General features: G+C 48.8%; 1 protein-coding gene across 1 annotated transcript in view; it reads left to right on the plus strand.

Annotated features, from left to right (window-relative positions):
* The first annotated feature begins 1,427 nt into the window (after positions 1 to 1,427).
* LOC138294025 (T-box transcription factor TBX10-like) overlaps positions 1,428 to 15,963 on the plus strand; it is a 107,654-nt gene continuing 93,118 nt past the window's right edge. Inside the window, exon 1 of the mRNA XM_069233276.1 lies at positions 1,428 to 1,527. Coding sequence (XP_069089377.1) covers positions 1,428 to 1,527 — 100 coding nt within the window. The remainder of the gene's footprint in view (positions 1,528 to 15,963) is intronic.

The following is a 15,963-nucleotide window of genomic DNA, read 5'->3' on the forward strand; positions in this document are numbered from 1 at the left end:
GCATACGGCACGAGTAGATAACTGGAGCAGAGGTCCTGCATGAGTGGATGATTGGAGCAGAGGTCCTACACGCCTTGGTGATTGGAGCAGAGATCCTCCATGAGTGGATGATTGAAGCAAAGGTCCTGCATGTGCTGATGATTGAAGCAGAGGTTCTGCATGCGTTGATCATTGGAGCAGAGGACCTGCGTGCGTTGATGATTGGAGCAGAGGTCCTGCATGGGTTGATGATTGGAGCAATGGTCGTGCATGCCTTGATGATTGGAGCAGAGGTCCTGCATGAGTGGATTGTTGGAGCAGAGGTCTTGCATGAGTTGTTGATTAGAGCAGAGGTCCTGCATGAGTGAATGGTTGGAGCAGAGGTCCTGCATGTGTTGATGACTGGGGCAGAGGTCTTGCATGAGAGGATGATTGGAGAGGAGGTCCTGCGTGCGTTGATGATTGGAGCAGAGGTTCTGCATGGGTTGATCATTGGAGCAGTGGTCGTGCATACCTTGATGATTGGAGCAGAGGTCCTGCATGAGTGGATTGTCTGAGCAGAGGTCCTGCATGAGTTGATGATTAGAGCAGAGGTCCTGCATGAGTGAATGGTTGGAGCAGAGGTCCTGCATGTGTTGATGATTGGAGCAGAGGTCATTGATGAGAGGATGATTGGAGTAGAGGTCCTGAATGAGTTGATGATTGGAGCAGAGGTCCTGCATGAGTGAAGTATTGGAGCAGAGGTCCAGCATGCGTTGATGATTGGAGCAGAGGTCCTGCATGCGTTGATGATTGGAGCAGAGGTCCTGCATGCATTGATGATTGGAGCATAGGTCCTGCATGCCTTGCTGATTGGAGCAGATGTCCTGCATAAGTGGATGGTTTAAGCAGAGGTCCTGCATGTCTTGATGATTGGAGCAGAGTTCCTGCATAAGTGGGTGGTTTAAGCAGAGGTCCTGCATGAGTTGGTGATTGGAGCAGAGGTCCTGCATGTGTTGATGATTGGAGCAGAGGTCTTGCGTGAGAGGATGATTGGAGTAGAGGTCCTGCATGAGTTGATGATTGGAGCAGAGGTCCTGCATGAGTGAATTATTGGAGCAGAGGTCCAGCATGCGTTGATGATTGGAGCAGAGGTCCTGCATGCGTTGATGATTGGAGCAGAGGTCCAGCATGCGTTGATGATTGGAGCATAGGTCCTGCATGCCTTGCTGATTGGAGCAGAGTTCCTGCATAAGTGGGTGGTTTAAGCAGAGGTCCTGCATGAGTGGGTGATTGGAGCAAAAGTCCTCAATGAGTGAATGACTAGAGCAGAGGACCTGCATGTTTCAATGGTTGGAGGAGAGGTCCTGCATGAGTGGATGATTGGAGCAGACGTTTTGCATGTGTTGATGATTGGAGTGGAGGTCCTGCATGCCTTGATGATTGGAGCAGAGGCCCTGCATGAGTAGATGACTGGATCAGAGGTTGTGCATGCCTTGATGATTGGAGAAGAGGTCCTCCATACGTTGATCGTACTTGTAAAGACACGCTGTGTGGGTATTTTGCAAGGTATGGGAGAGTGCAAGCATTTATGTTTTCTGCAGGCAATGTTTGTAGTAATATCACGGAAATCAACAGTAAAAACCAGCCGTTGTGGTCATAAAACAGGCCCACTGACTGCTAAAAAATACGCCCACTCACTGCCTGTCACCCAATCCCAGCGGGCACTGCCTGATTGTCCCATAGGCCAGTCTGACCTTGTCTTTTGTCTGTTCTTCCTTTCTTTTTGCTTTTCACCCTTCGTCTTTCATTTTTCTTCCCTTTTTTAATCATTCCTATAATCATTTCTCCCTTTACTTGTTCCTTTTTATCTTTACTCTTCATACTTTCTTCATATTGAACTCTTTCATTCCTTCCTCCACACTTTACACATCTCATCAAGTCCTTTTTTATTCTTCTTCTCTTAATCCTTCCTCTGTTCCAAGAGTCCAAAACACAGAGGGTCCTCGCAGGTTTTCATCCGCCACAGATTGACAAAGAAGTTTCATTGAGTTTGCCGGCAATCAACGTCTCTCATTCATAGCAAGTAACCTTAAGAGGGGTGTGCGCTTCACAAACTTGTTAAGGTATGTTACATACGTGTATATCATCTCCAGTCATACTAGAAGCAACAAGTAACAAGCCATTTGGCACTGTGGTAGTCTGTAATTCTGGTTGATACCTCACTTTTTGAATGCCTCCCTGCGCCAGATGAATCTGGAGAATTTTCTCAGCAATTCCCTCGCAAGTCAGTAGGTGGCATTGTGTGACTTCACGTTGGATCCGTCCCACCCCAGACAAGATGTCAGGGCTCCCCACATAGTCACCATCACTGCGCTGATGTCAGTTCCTCTCTTTCTGCACCTTCTGATGAGGATTCACAGCTTGCTCCCTCGAGTTCCGTCAGGACTAACAGACTTTTTACTTGAAAAGTTTACTAGTGTGCAAGGGGCATGTTCTGCTCTAAAACGGAAGGGTTCAAACCTTGTAAGGATTGCCACAAACAGACATTGTAGATGGACCCTCAGGTGGTCTGTCTGTGGTGTCTGGGCTCCTCACATGATTCCCTTGCACAAAGAGAGGTGAGAGGTGAAGCCTCCACACGTCCTCCCAAGGTCAAAGCAGCAGACACAAACGGTGTGGAGGGAATGTGATCACTCAACCCCTTTGGTTGTGATTCTGTCATGCTTAACCTCTCTTTTTGAGACGTTGTGTTGATACTTATGCAGGGGATTCTTCCTTTTGGAATAGGTGGTCTCACACACTTAATAGTGTCATGCTTCACCATAGACCACATATCCCACCCAGGTTGGACAGTGTTCCTCCGTCCTCTGGTTAGGAAGATGCCAACCTTCCTCCAAGACACTAAGGATGTTCTGAAACTTTTGGAAGACATGGTTTATGACAATGAAAGAAAACTGCTGATCAGCTTAGACGTTGAGTCACTGTGTACCAACATCCCCCAAGAAGCCACTTTGGAAATAATTGAGAGGATCCTGAACCAAACTGATTGAGAGTCCATTACTCCTCAGGAATTATGGTACATCAAATGGGAGCACCTTCGCTCCCAGCCTGGCATGCCTCTACGTTCATTCTTTTGAAACAGAATTCATCCTACATCCTTCTAATCCCTTTCAAGAAAAGATCAGACTATGGAAACGTTACATCGATGATGTATTGGTAATCTGGACAGGCACAAGGAATGAAGCATTAGATTTTGCAAATTGGTTGAATGATTTGAACCCTTTCTTATGGATTCCCATCACCATTGGAGGTACTGAATTACCATTCCTTGAGAACTTCCATGCCCGAGTCTTATGGGAGAATCTGCCGGTAGGACAGTTCTTACGTCTCTGACGGAACTGTTCCGATCTAAAGACTATAAGACACTTGCAGAAAAACTTTCCATGAAACTAGCAGCAAAGAATTATCCTCTCAAGTTGATACGGAGAGCTAACAAAACAGTGCTTATAGCAGCTGAGAACACTTGCTCACAACTTTCAAGCTGATTTGTGCTACCACCTTCAGCTCCCTGTCCAACCACCTGCAGAAAAGTATTTAGAAAAACTGGAGAATCCTTCAATCAGGTGGTCATCCTCTTGCAAAACCCACGCACTCCTTTAAAAGAGCAAGACGCAACAAGGATATGGTCGTCCGAAACGTACCATTGGGAAGACAAGGCAGTTAACATTGTCGGACCTCCCGCCGGCAGTGGGGCGCTCCCCGTGTGGGAATTGTAGCGTTTGCCCCTTCTCTAGAAGGATAACAGACCTGGATCTTGGACTGGTTACTCTATGGAAACTAAAGAGTTTAACCAACTGCAAAACTAGGAACAAGGCATTTATGATCAAATGCCCAGGGATTTTAGGGTATATCGGAATGACCACGAGACGAATAGGAGCCCGCATTTGTGAACATAGAGGTACTATCAGATGTAAATGGGTCTCAGCTAGACGAGCCAATCACTTAATTGAGAAAAGCCACGTGCAGGTGGCATAGAGTGGTAACACAAACATGGCAAACACGATACAACCATTGCTGTGCTTCGAGCAAAGATGGCGATGGAGACTTCGCACAGACCAATACGACCTTAACGATGAGGGTCCCTCGGTGCCATAAATAGATGAGCAATCTGCCTTCCCTGGTTTTTCATGGTTTGTTCTGTCAGTTGGTTTCTTTTCACCCATCCTGTTGGTAGTTGTGAGCATTACTAAGCCCTGAATTCATCTGCAGAAAGGAATTTACAAAAATAAATATTCGTTGCTAGGCCCGTGTGATGGAACATTTCATTAAAAATCCTGCAAAAAACTTGAGGCATATTTAAGAGCCCCTAGCACCACCTTGGCACCACTATAGCGTCATTCTTTTTATGCTAAGGCAGCGCTAATGTGGCTTTTTCCACGCGCCATATTTACAAAGTGGCGCAATGCTAGCATTGCACCACTTTGTAACCCCTTGCACCACATTACGCCTGCACCAGGCATAATGTATGCAAGGGAGTGTTCCGCGCTAGGAGGCCCGCAAAACTAGCGCAGTGAATTTTAACAGATTTCACTACGCCATCTGTGCTGTGATTTTTAACGCCTGCTCAGAACAGACGTTCAAATGATGTTCCCATAGAAACCTAGGGGTCTCCTTGCACTGTGCTGCACTAGCATCAATATTTTTGACGCCAGTGTAGCAAAGCGCCACAATAGCGTAAAAACTTTTGATGCTATTGTGATAATGACCTTCATGGCGCGCTGAATCATAAATACGGTGCAACCATGGTGTTGTTAGGTGCCGGAAGGGGGGGCAGAAAAAGTGTCGTATTAGCTCTGATGCGCCGCTTTTTCTTAAATATAGGCCCTGTGTCTTCTGCCTGACACAACTGTCCACCTACAGCTGTAGTAAGCGTCTTGCTATCTGATCGCCAAAGGATGTATGTTGCGCTCTTCACGGCCTACCTTCAAACATCTGACCAATACGGGAACACCATAAGTTATGTTGTCCCAAACTTTTTGCCCCCATTGTATGTACATCCTAAACATTCTGGCTGGCTAAGAATTACAGGGGTACAGACTAATCTCTCCTGCCCGACACAACCGAACTCAGTTCGAGTAACTGCCTTTCTGGGAATCTACACTTCCCATCACTCCTTGGCGCAGCTCAATCTAACGATATCAATCCAATCTAATGATATCAATCTAACCTCAATCCAATCTAATTATATCAATCTAACCTCAATGCAATCTAATGATATCAATCTAACCTCAATGCAATCTTATGATATCAATCTAACCTCAATGCAATCTAATGATATCAATCTAACCTCAATGCAATCTAATGATATCAATCTAACCTCAATGCAATCTAATGATATCAATCTAACCTCAATGCAATCTAATGATATGGCGCCAACGATAGTGGCTCCTCAGCCCCACAGGAGCCTTGAAAGGACCCACCCTGCTCCACTTTGCCGTCCTGTGGGCTGGGAGAGGGTTTCTTAGGTGCCACAGCGCGGTGTACCTTTTGGCGACATGAGCAACGCCCACGCGTGGGCTTCCTTGGGTTACCGCGTCCAGGTCTTCTCCTGAAGTGATTGTCCGAATATTGCAAGTGTGATGGCAAAGGTGTGTGATAGGGGATGTCTATGTGAGCCGGAGTGACTCAGCCCCACCCATAGTACCATTCATCCTTATTTTTAATGACTGCAATGTTATTTACGCAGCTTATGGTGGAGGTTCCTCGGCTCACAGGGCTTGTGGGAGCTCACAGATAGATGAGGCTCTGGGGGGGCGAGTATATGTTTGAATAACGGCCCTAACCTGAGACATGGTGGAGACTGTGAACTGGTGTGGGATCATACGGTGTCTTTGAAAAATACGTTTTTGTCTCACGACCACCAAGTGGAGCTACCAGGTTGATGTGGGTACATGCTTATTCACTTTTTGACATTAATTAAGTGCCTTGTGAATCCCCTTCGCAACAGCTGCCAATCAAAGGACCTGATTATGAGCTCGGCAGTTACTGAGACCTTCTCATTTTCCTGAGCCTGGGAACCTGTGATGCAAACAATACCATTGATAATAAGTTCACGAATGACTATCCTTCCCTGTGCATTGGCTGCCTCATTGCTTGTACAAATCTCTCAGTTTATGTGAAGCTACGTCAACTTACTCACCAAGAAGGGGCGTGACCACCTGCTCAAAGCAGGCTTCACTGAAGTGCTTGCCACGTCTGCAAGATGTATTTACCAAAGATGATTCTCTGGGTATAACACCCCTGAATTCTGAGTGTCACACTTCCTTCTGATAATCTCTGATCTTCTCCTTGTTAGTATGTGTGACTACAAAGAACACCATCCTCGTCCCAGATCAGGAACAAGTATCCCCAGTACTTTAGGGCAGAGGTCTTCAAACTGGGGGGTGGGCCCCTTTAGGGGGGCCTCAAGTGATCTACTGGGGGCACCAGACACTGCCCAAAAGAAGCATTATATAGGTAACAGGCCTTTGTTTTATTCAGAAGCATGTTATTGCATTTTTAAAAAAGGTAACAGTACTTAACTGCAATGTTTAAATATGTCTTAACATATTTAAACATTGCCATCTTTTTAAAATGATTGTGAAAAATTCTGAGGGGGGCCCCAATGATTTTTATTTTTCAACCGGGGGGTCGCGGCATTATAAAGTTTGGAGACCAGTGCTTTAGGGTAAGGGATATCTCTTTATTTTCTTAGCTCAATATTGCTACTTGCCTAGTCTTAGCGTCTGTTGTCTAGCTGATGAATAAAACATGGGAACGGGGTTAATAAAAAAACCTCTTTCCCTCCTCATGCTGATTAGTTAGTGACAATATAACCATATAGACATGTACGCATGTTTTCATGGCACAATAGTTCCCTTTGTTTGCAGTGATTCGCAGTGACTATCTCTTGCATGCTCGAGTGTTTGTGATCGAGGAATACTAGAGATAAAAGGGTTGCATATTGGCTAATTTAATCTGTAAAAATGTTTAGTCTCTTTCCAAATAGGCCCTTACCTCAGCTCCATCACTCAGGTAGGACTTGAGTGTTGTGTAGTGTTATAGGTAGATCGTGGCGTTAGCACGCCAGATCCGGTTGGGATCCGTAGCCCTGAGAAATGCCCCAGAACACGAAAGGCTCATTGGGAGGGCAGAAGCATTTTGGTGTTTTGAGACGGACTGAGCCATTATTCTTAGCAATACCGCCCGTCTGTTTTCAGTCATCCCTGTGGACACCACCATTGAAGGAAAATTTACTGGCAGTCCTCGGGGTATATTTTAGTATATCTGGATCCCCTCTGCTGTCCAGTAGTGTTTATCTAAGAACTCCCTCTTGCCCAGCTTCACCAAGAGGTTGAGTCCGCCCTGGTGGCATGGTCCTACCAGGGTGGGGAGAGGAGGCTAGTGATGTAGCATGACTCTGCTAAGAGTGTGAGACCTCCTTTTCCATAAGGAACAACTTCCCTTTGCTTTGAAACTAGCGTTCCAGTTACTTCCCAACTTGGGATCTGAGGTTGTTGACCTAGTGTAGGCAGCACCTGTGTCGTATGGTGTGCTACCATGCTTTCTGTGATAAGTAACAGCCACTGAAGAGCCTGCCTCCTTTGCGATCATGATTAGGAGAATAGCAGGTAGCCTTCACTTACAACTTCCCACCACTGACATCACAACCAACGTTCTTCCCGAGGTCCTAACAAGGACAGATGGCACAGGAGCCTCTCCTGGCACTCGATGAGGCCGTGACGGACAAACTGCCGTGCACCAGGCCAAGCCAGGCTCTTGCCCTTCGGTGAACCAACAACTAGCGAGGAGACTCAGACCTCCATCAGGGGACCTGCCCTTTCTCCTCCAACACCCAATGCCACAAGGCCCAGTAGTTCAGTCGTCTAGGAGTAGGATGAACCCAAAGATATTTCTGACCACCCTGTTGGATAGACAGTCAAAAATGCAAGGAAACATTTGCAAAATGCATGTTCTCCTCCGCTAGCCTTGCCCTCCATCCAGCGACCTTGAGTTGCTTCCAGGATATATACCCACATGTGTTGTGGGACATAGTGGTGGGTATCTTGCCGAAGGTCCCAGAAGACCTCAGAACCAACCGCTGGTACTGCAGTTTCCCCAACAATGTTGCCTTTTTCGAGGCTGTGGAAGGGAAATATAGCAGAGGTCTCATCAGACCTCGGCTCAGTAGCAAAAAGCCTCCCAAGCCTTTTGAGGCAGAGGTAGGGATCTGGCAACCAGAGTCCTGTCCCCAGGGACAACAAACTACCCAATCCCCAGTTCCTCCCTCTGCAGCTGTTGCCAAACCACTTTATTTTGACTTTGTTGGTGCGCAGTAGGAGGTCTGATCATCTTTTACATCCATGGGAGGTGGAGCATCACATCTGACCAGTGGGTGCTACAAATTGTCCAGAATGGGTACACCCCCCTTCCTCTCCTTCCCTTCTGGCATGCCTCCCACACTGTGAGAAACTGGGTTGTTGGTTGATTGGGGTGTGAACCCTGGTCAAGCAACAGCCACAGTCCCTTCCAGGGAGAACTACAAAAAGTCACAAAATTAAGCTGTGCTTAACCCTGGGTAGCTTGGCACAAAAAGCTGTCAGGCTTAATTTCGAGGCAATGTGTAAAGAATGTATGCAGCACACAAACAGCAATAAAGTGAAAATACAACACAATAAAAATCCCAAACGGATTTAGAAAAAATAGAGTAAATTGGAATAAAATATTTGACACCAAAATGACAAAATTCCAATCAGTAGTACCGGAGTTATGAATTGTTAACGTTTAAGGTTCAAAATAGCGCCTAAAAACCTAAAAATGCGAATCGTGGACATCTGGTGGCGCAAAGTCAAAAGTTAAGGCCAACTGAGATGGAGCGCAGTTCGGATACAGGAAATGAATTGGCCCCGGCCAGCGCTTACCTTCGGACTTTGAAAAAATTTGAAGAGAAAATGTCTGAGAAGGTAGAAGTTGAGTGGAACAAGGTTGCAGGAGTGTCCGAGGAGAGAGCTTCATCATCAGATAGCCGTGGAGCGAAGCCGAGGTGAAGATTTTTACCTTTGGACTTAGTCTTGAGATGCAAGTCAAAAATCTCCAGTGGGACGAAGGCGAAGACTGTAGCTGAAGACAGTTCCACGAGGTCGAACACCCCTTTGGCGAAGGACCGCTGGATTCGCTGCTACGGAGAACGTAGCGAGAGAAGCAGCAAAGTCAATCAGACCGTTGATGCACCTTGGTCAGCTAGACGAGCTAGTTGGTTCCGGTCTCCTCCTGGTTCTCAGAGCACCTTTTGGCCAAATTTTGTGCTCAGTTTTGGAAAATGACCATCTGAGCACGTTTAGCACCACAATCAGGGGTCCAGGGATGTATACCACTTGGGGGTTCAGGACACACTAAGGTGGGGTCCAGGTACGGTTTCAAGATGGTGGGAGCCTGTTATGTCCTTGTGGCTGTGAACAGGAGGTCAGCAAACTAGCCCTTGGGGTCACTTTTGGAAGTCCTGGCTGCAGGTGAAAATGCAGGGCTCAGCAGCAGGGCTGGCCTCTGAGGGCTCAAGGCAGGCTCCAGGCAGCAAAGCAGTCCTTCCAGGTACAGGAGCAGTCTGGCAGAGAGAGCAGCAAGTCACAACAGCGCTCTGAGAGTCCTTTCACATGTGCAGTAGTGAACTGAAGAGTCGATCTGACAGCCCTATTTTTATACTAAGGTGCCCTGCTTCTATGAGGTGGGAGAAGTTTCTGGAAAGGTTGTTTGAAGTTCTGGGAGTTTCCTGCCTCCCCTGCCCTGGTCCCAAGCTGGCTGCACTGACAATACGGGTGGTTAGGCCTATTGTGAGGAGACAGGACACGGACTATTCAGGTGCAAGTGGGGTTGTGCTCAGCTCTGCTGCCCCCATCAAGCCATTAATGGCCCATTGAGGTACAGCTAATTTGACTATTGTGTGACTATCTGGGAGAAATTCACAAATTCTAGCTGTCAGCTACACTCAGTCATGTGACCCAAGACAGGCCGCAGGCACAAAGGGCTAAGGGCAGGAAAATGCCAACTTTCTAAAAGTAACACAAAAGCATTCCGTCCATCAACTGTTCTTTTTGCATTTGTTGCCCCAAGTGGGAAGGGTATGCCCAGACATGGGTCCCGTGCTCACTATGCCACCAGATTGAAGCTAGCCCGACTGAAGAGCTGTGATACCCCGAAACTGGTCCCAGGATGCTTGTTTCTGGTCTAGGAAAGACCTGGTCTGGCAGTTCGGGCTGGACTGTTCCTAGGGGTAACAGGGTCATGACTGATTTGCATATGGCTGGGTCCAAACTGGAATGGCATGGTGAGCAAAAAAACTGATGGATTAAACCCAGATCTGTGACTGGGGTTGAATGTTTGGATTTGTTCTGCATTCCGTCCATCAACTGTTCTTTTTGCAACTTTCTAAAAGTGGCATTTTTAAAATTGTAATGATAAATTCGACTTTACCATTAAAGAGGGTTTATCATTACAATTCCATAAGTACCAAACAAGATATATCCACCTCCTCTCTTTTAGGAATTACAGCTTATTAAGTGTAATAAGAAATCCCCAATGTTATCCTATGGGAGGGGTAGTGAAAAACGAATCTGAGAGTTTTTCACTGCCAGGACATGTAGGAGGCTGGCCTGGTTTGTAGTGGGTACCAAGGGTACTTACACCTTATACCAGGTCCAGTTATCCCTTATTAGTGAAATGTGGTCAGTGTCTAGAAGTCAGGCTCTCTAGGGGTAGCTGTGGATGAGCAGCCAAGGCTTATCTAGGAGACATGCAAAGCTCATTCAATACCACTGTAGTCACACAGCACTCACACACATGAAAGAAAATACTCAGTGTTACAAAAATAAGGTACTTTATTTTGGTGACACAAATGTCAAAAATACCTTAGAGACTATACTCCCTTAGGAGGTAAGTAATACACACAGTGTATACACGAGAATGCAGAAATAGCTGTAAAAACAGTTAGAAAACAGTGCAAATAGTGAAAATCATAATAGTTAGAAATGGGCCGGGGGGACACAAACCATATACTAAGAAAGTGGAATGCGAATGTCGGTTTCCCACCTAGGAAAGTGTAGTGTGTAGAGGGGCGCTTGGAGTGTAAGAAAACACTAAAGGTAAGTAATAGAACCCACCCCAGAGCCCAGGAAAGTAGGAGTAAATCACAGTAAGTTTCCTAGAACACACAAGAAGTCGTGATAGAAGATTATGCAAGAACCAGAAGAGACTGGGAGACACCAATGATGGATTCCTGGACCTGAAGACCTGTGGAAGAAGGGGACCAAGTCCAAGAAGCACTGAAGAGTTCAGGGAAAACAGGAGCCCCTGCTAACCCGGGTGAAGGTGCAAAAGTGGAACCACCAGTGAGAAGACAAAGTCAGTTATGCACCCAAGAAGACAAATGCGGGTTCCTGGTTGGTGCAGAAGATGTCCCACGCCGGATGGATGATTGCAGTCTGGTTTGCGTCACTGGATTCCGCCAACAAGCCTTGGCACATCCAAAGCTCGCGGTTAGCGGAAAATGGCGCTGCCCAGGACCAGAAGGGACCTGGTGGCCTCTACCCAGGAGGGGGATACAGAAGGGGCTCTCAACAACTCAGAGAGCCCCCAGAAGACAAGGCAGCATGAAGAGAAGTCATACAGCACGGGGACAAAGATGGCGCAAAAGGAGGTCCATGCAGCACTACACAAAGGGATCCCACGCCGCCGGAGTACCACTCAGGTTCCCAGGATAGACTGCTGGTGGTCGGAGCTGCACGGTGCCTGAAGAACTTTGTGGAAGTATGCCAACAAGCCTTGACAACTACAAAACACATGGTGCACGGAGGTACTGTCTTGCGTGGGGAGGCAAGGCCTTACCTCCACCAAAGTTGGACAGCTGGACCTTAGGACCGTCGGGACAACTACAGTCCACCACCTGTGTTGCTGGATCCATGCACTTCTTCAGGAGAGGGGACCCACGCCACAGGTCGTAGCTGCAGAGGGGTGCCTGCTGAAGCAGGAAAGTGGCTCCTTCACTTCAAGGGAGATTCCTTTGTTCGTCTGGTGCAGGCTAAAGGCAGGTAGTCCTCTGAGGATGCACAACCTGGAAACAGTTGCAGTTGCTGGCAGGAGCTGAAGTTACAATGTTGCAGAAGTCGTCTTTGCTTATTTGTTGCAGGTTGTAGAGTTCCTGGAGGGTCCAAATGCAGTTTTGTCGGTAGAAGATGAAGTAAAGGATGCAGAGGATTCCTGCTGGAGTCTTGCAATCTGAATCTGAGGAAACACCCAGAGGAGAGACCCTAAATAGCCATGAAAGTGGGATTGGTCAGCTACACCGGTAAGCACCTATCAGGGGAGGGCTCTGATGTCACCTGCTGGCACTGGCCAATCAGATGCTCCCAGAGTGCCCCACCACCTTGGAATCCAAGATGGCAAAACCCAGGGACACCCTGGAGGAGCTCTGGGCACCACCCCTGGGGTGGTGATGGACATGGGAGTGGTCACTCCCCTTTCCTTTGTCCAGTATTACACCAGAGCAAGGACTGGGGGTGCCTGAACCGGTGTAGACTGGATCATGCAAGGTGGGGACCATCTGTGCCCTTCAAAGCATTTCCAGAGGCTCTGGGAGGCTACCCCTCCCATTCCTGTAACACGTATTTCCAAAGGGAGAGAGTGTAACACCCCTCTCCTAAAGGAAATCCTTTATTCTGCATTCCTGAGCTCGAGCTGCTCAAACAACAGGAAGGCAGAAACCTGTCTGTGAGGTGGCAGCAGCTGGGGGTGCCTGGAAAACCTCAGAAGGCTGGTATGGCAGTACTGGGGGTCCACTGTGGAGCCCCCAGAGTGCATGGAATTGTAAAACCAATACCAGGATCAGTATTGGGGTGAAATTCCCAGGTGTTAGACACCTTACATGGCCATATTCGGAGTTACCATTGTGAAGCTGGACATAGGTAGTGACCTATGTCCAGTACACACGTAAAATGGCGTTTCCGGTCTCACGCAGTCCGGGAAAATGGTCCTGGGTGATGTGGGGGCACCTCTGCTAGTGCAGGGGTGCCCTCACACACAGGTACTTTGCAACCAGCCTTAAGTGGGTGGCACAATAAGTGTTGCAGGCCCAAGGGTGGTATTTAATGTACAGGCCCTGGGTATATGGTATACCACTCTATGAGGGACTTACAAGTACATTAAATATGCCAATTGGGTATATGCTATTCAAATCATATTTTAGAGAGGGAGCACAAGCAGTTTAGCACTGGCTAGCAGTGGTAAAGTGCACAAGTCCTAAGGCCAACAAAAACAAATTCAGCTAAAGAAATGAAGGGTAAAGGCAAAACGTATGGGGGTGACCCTTCAGAGAGGACCATTGCCAACTCACACCAAAACAGCTCCCAGACGATCACTTGCCCTTTCTGCCAGGGGACGTTCTAGCCCTTTTGGACAAGGGAGCCATCGGAAGGGGACCGGCATCAGAAGTCAAAACTAGTTCCTAGTCTTGTTACTTCTTGGTGTCGAAGAAGGACAGACGTTTCCAACCGTTCCTTGATTTTTGCACCCTGAACTTCTTCCTCGGGAAGGACAAGTTCAGAATTCTCACCTTGGCCTAAGTTCTGTCTGCCCTGGATCCAGGAGACTGGGTTGCAGGACACTTATTCCTACATCCCTGCCCGGTATTCCCACCGACATTACCTGCGGTTCCACGTAGGCTTTGACCACTCATAGCTCCTGCTGCCTCCCTTTGGCCTCACCAGTGCTCCTCGGGTAAGTGGTGGTCGCTCCCCATCTTCAGAGGTTGGACATACCCGCGTTCCTGTATCTCGACTACAACTGGCTCCTGAAGGCGGGCCCCCTCAGGCAGTCGTGGACTACCTCCAGATGGCCAACCTACTGACATAGCTGGGATTTTCCACCAATATGCCGAAAACACCCGACTCTTCACAGCAGCCCCCCTTAATTGGAGCCACTCTGAACACAGTGATTGCCTGAGACTTCCCTCCACGACTGCGAGTCCGGGACACTTGGGCTATGATCCCGATTTGTCAACCATTGACCTGGGTCTCAGGGAGAACGTCTCTGAGGCTTCTTGGCCTCTTGGCCTTCTGCGTCTTGCTTGTGGACCCCACCAAGTGGAAAATGCAGGCTCTACAGTGGGATCTTAAGTCTCGGTGGGCTCAGCAGCATTGAAACCTCTCGAATTCCATCCTGATGTGAAGGAAGATGGCAGACGATCTGTAGTGGTGGCTGCTGGGCTGCAGTCAGACGTGTCACAGCCCCTCTCGAAGCTAACGTTTGTCATGGGTGCATCATTGCTGGGTTGGGAGGTCATGCGGGAGAGGTGAAGATCAGAGGACTCTTGTCTACGGTGGAAGGCGGTCTCCACATCAACTTGCTGGAGTAACGCTCGATTCACTTGATACTGAAAGTATTCCTTCTATCAAGGGGAAATGGGTTGGAGTACTTACAGACAACACCACCACCAGGTGGTGCTGCAACAAACAGGGCAGAGTGGGGTTATGGGTCCTGTGCCAAGAGGCTTCGTGCCTTCAGAAGCGGCTGAATTGCCAGGGCATCTCCTTGGTCATACAGCACCCGGGAGGACCTTTAAACACCAGGGCGGACAAACGCAGCCGACATCGCCCAGCAGATCATGTATGGTGGCTGCACTCTGAGGTGGCACAGGGCATCTTCCAGCCATGGGGCGAAGCCTGGCTTGATCTTTTCACCACCGCAGAGAACACGCAGCGTTCAAGCTTTTGTTTGTTGAAGTTCCCAAGACAGTTCTCATTCGGAGACACTCTGGCCCTCATTCTGACCCTGGCGGTCTTTGACCGCCAGGGCGGAGGACCGCGGGAGCACCGCCGACAGGCCGGCGGTGCTCCAATGGGGATTCCGACCGCGGCGGTAAAGCCGCGGTCGGACCGGCACCACTGGCGGGGTCCCGCCAGTGTACCGCCGCCCCATTGAATCCTCCGCGGCGGCGCAGCTTGCTGCACCGCCGCGGGGATTCCGACCCCCCCTACCGCCATCCAGATCCCGGCGGTCGGACCGCCGGGATCCGGATGGCGGTAGGGGGGGTCGCGGGGCCCCTGGGGGCCCCTGCAGTGCCCATGCCACTGGCATGGGCATTGCAGGGGCCCCCGTAAGAGGGCCCCTACATGTATTTCACTGTCTGCTGCGCAGACAGTGAAATACGCGACGGGTGCAACTGCACCCGTCGCACAGCTTCCACTCCGCCGGCTCGATTCCGAGCCGGCTTCATCGTGGAAGCCTCTTTCCCGCTGGGCTGGCTGGCGGTCTGAAGGCGACCGCCCGCCAGCCCAGCGGGAAAGTCAGAATTACCGCCGCGGTCTTTCGACCGCGGAACGGTAACCTGACGGCGGGACTTTGGCGGGCGGCCTCCGCCGCCCGCCAAGGTCAGAATGAGGGCCTCTGTGTTGGATCGGAGCTCAGGACTTCTGCATGCCCTCTCGACTCTGCCTCTTCTGCCCAGAGCTTGCAAGAAGTTTAGAAAGAACTGTGCCCAAGTCATCCCAGTGCCACTGAACTCAGGCTATAGCTCACTGAAGAAACCTAAGTAGGTCAAAACTGGTCTGCAAGTTATACCTGGCGGTGGCAGGTGCCGTCTCCCACTAGTTATGGCTATCAGACTCAAATGTCCCTATACTAATCCACCACTAATCCTTTTGGGTTGCGGAGTAGCATTGCCAAAAAGCGCTTCGTCACCTCGTCAGGAGTAGTAAGCGCTATATAAATACAACTACAATTGCAATCAGTTAATTGGCCCTGAGTGATGTCTGCTGTTAGAAACAGTCATCTAGTGGCAAGTTATGGAGGAGTCCAAAGACCGTATCAAAAAAGGAACTCATAATTCAGCGTCCTTTATAAAGTCACAGAAGGGGGTGTTTTATTCCATATAATAGCTGCCGCATTATCAGCCTCTCCTAAATATCCTGTGAAATT

This window comes from Pleurodeles waltl, chromosome 4_2 (genome assembly GCF_031143425.1).
Source record: "Pleurodeles waltl isolate 20211129_DDA chromosome 4_2, aPleWal1.hap1.20221129, whole genome shotgun sequence".
NCBI lineage: Eukaryota > Metazoa > Chordata > Amphibia > Caudata > Salamandridae > Pleurodeles > Pleurodeles waltl.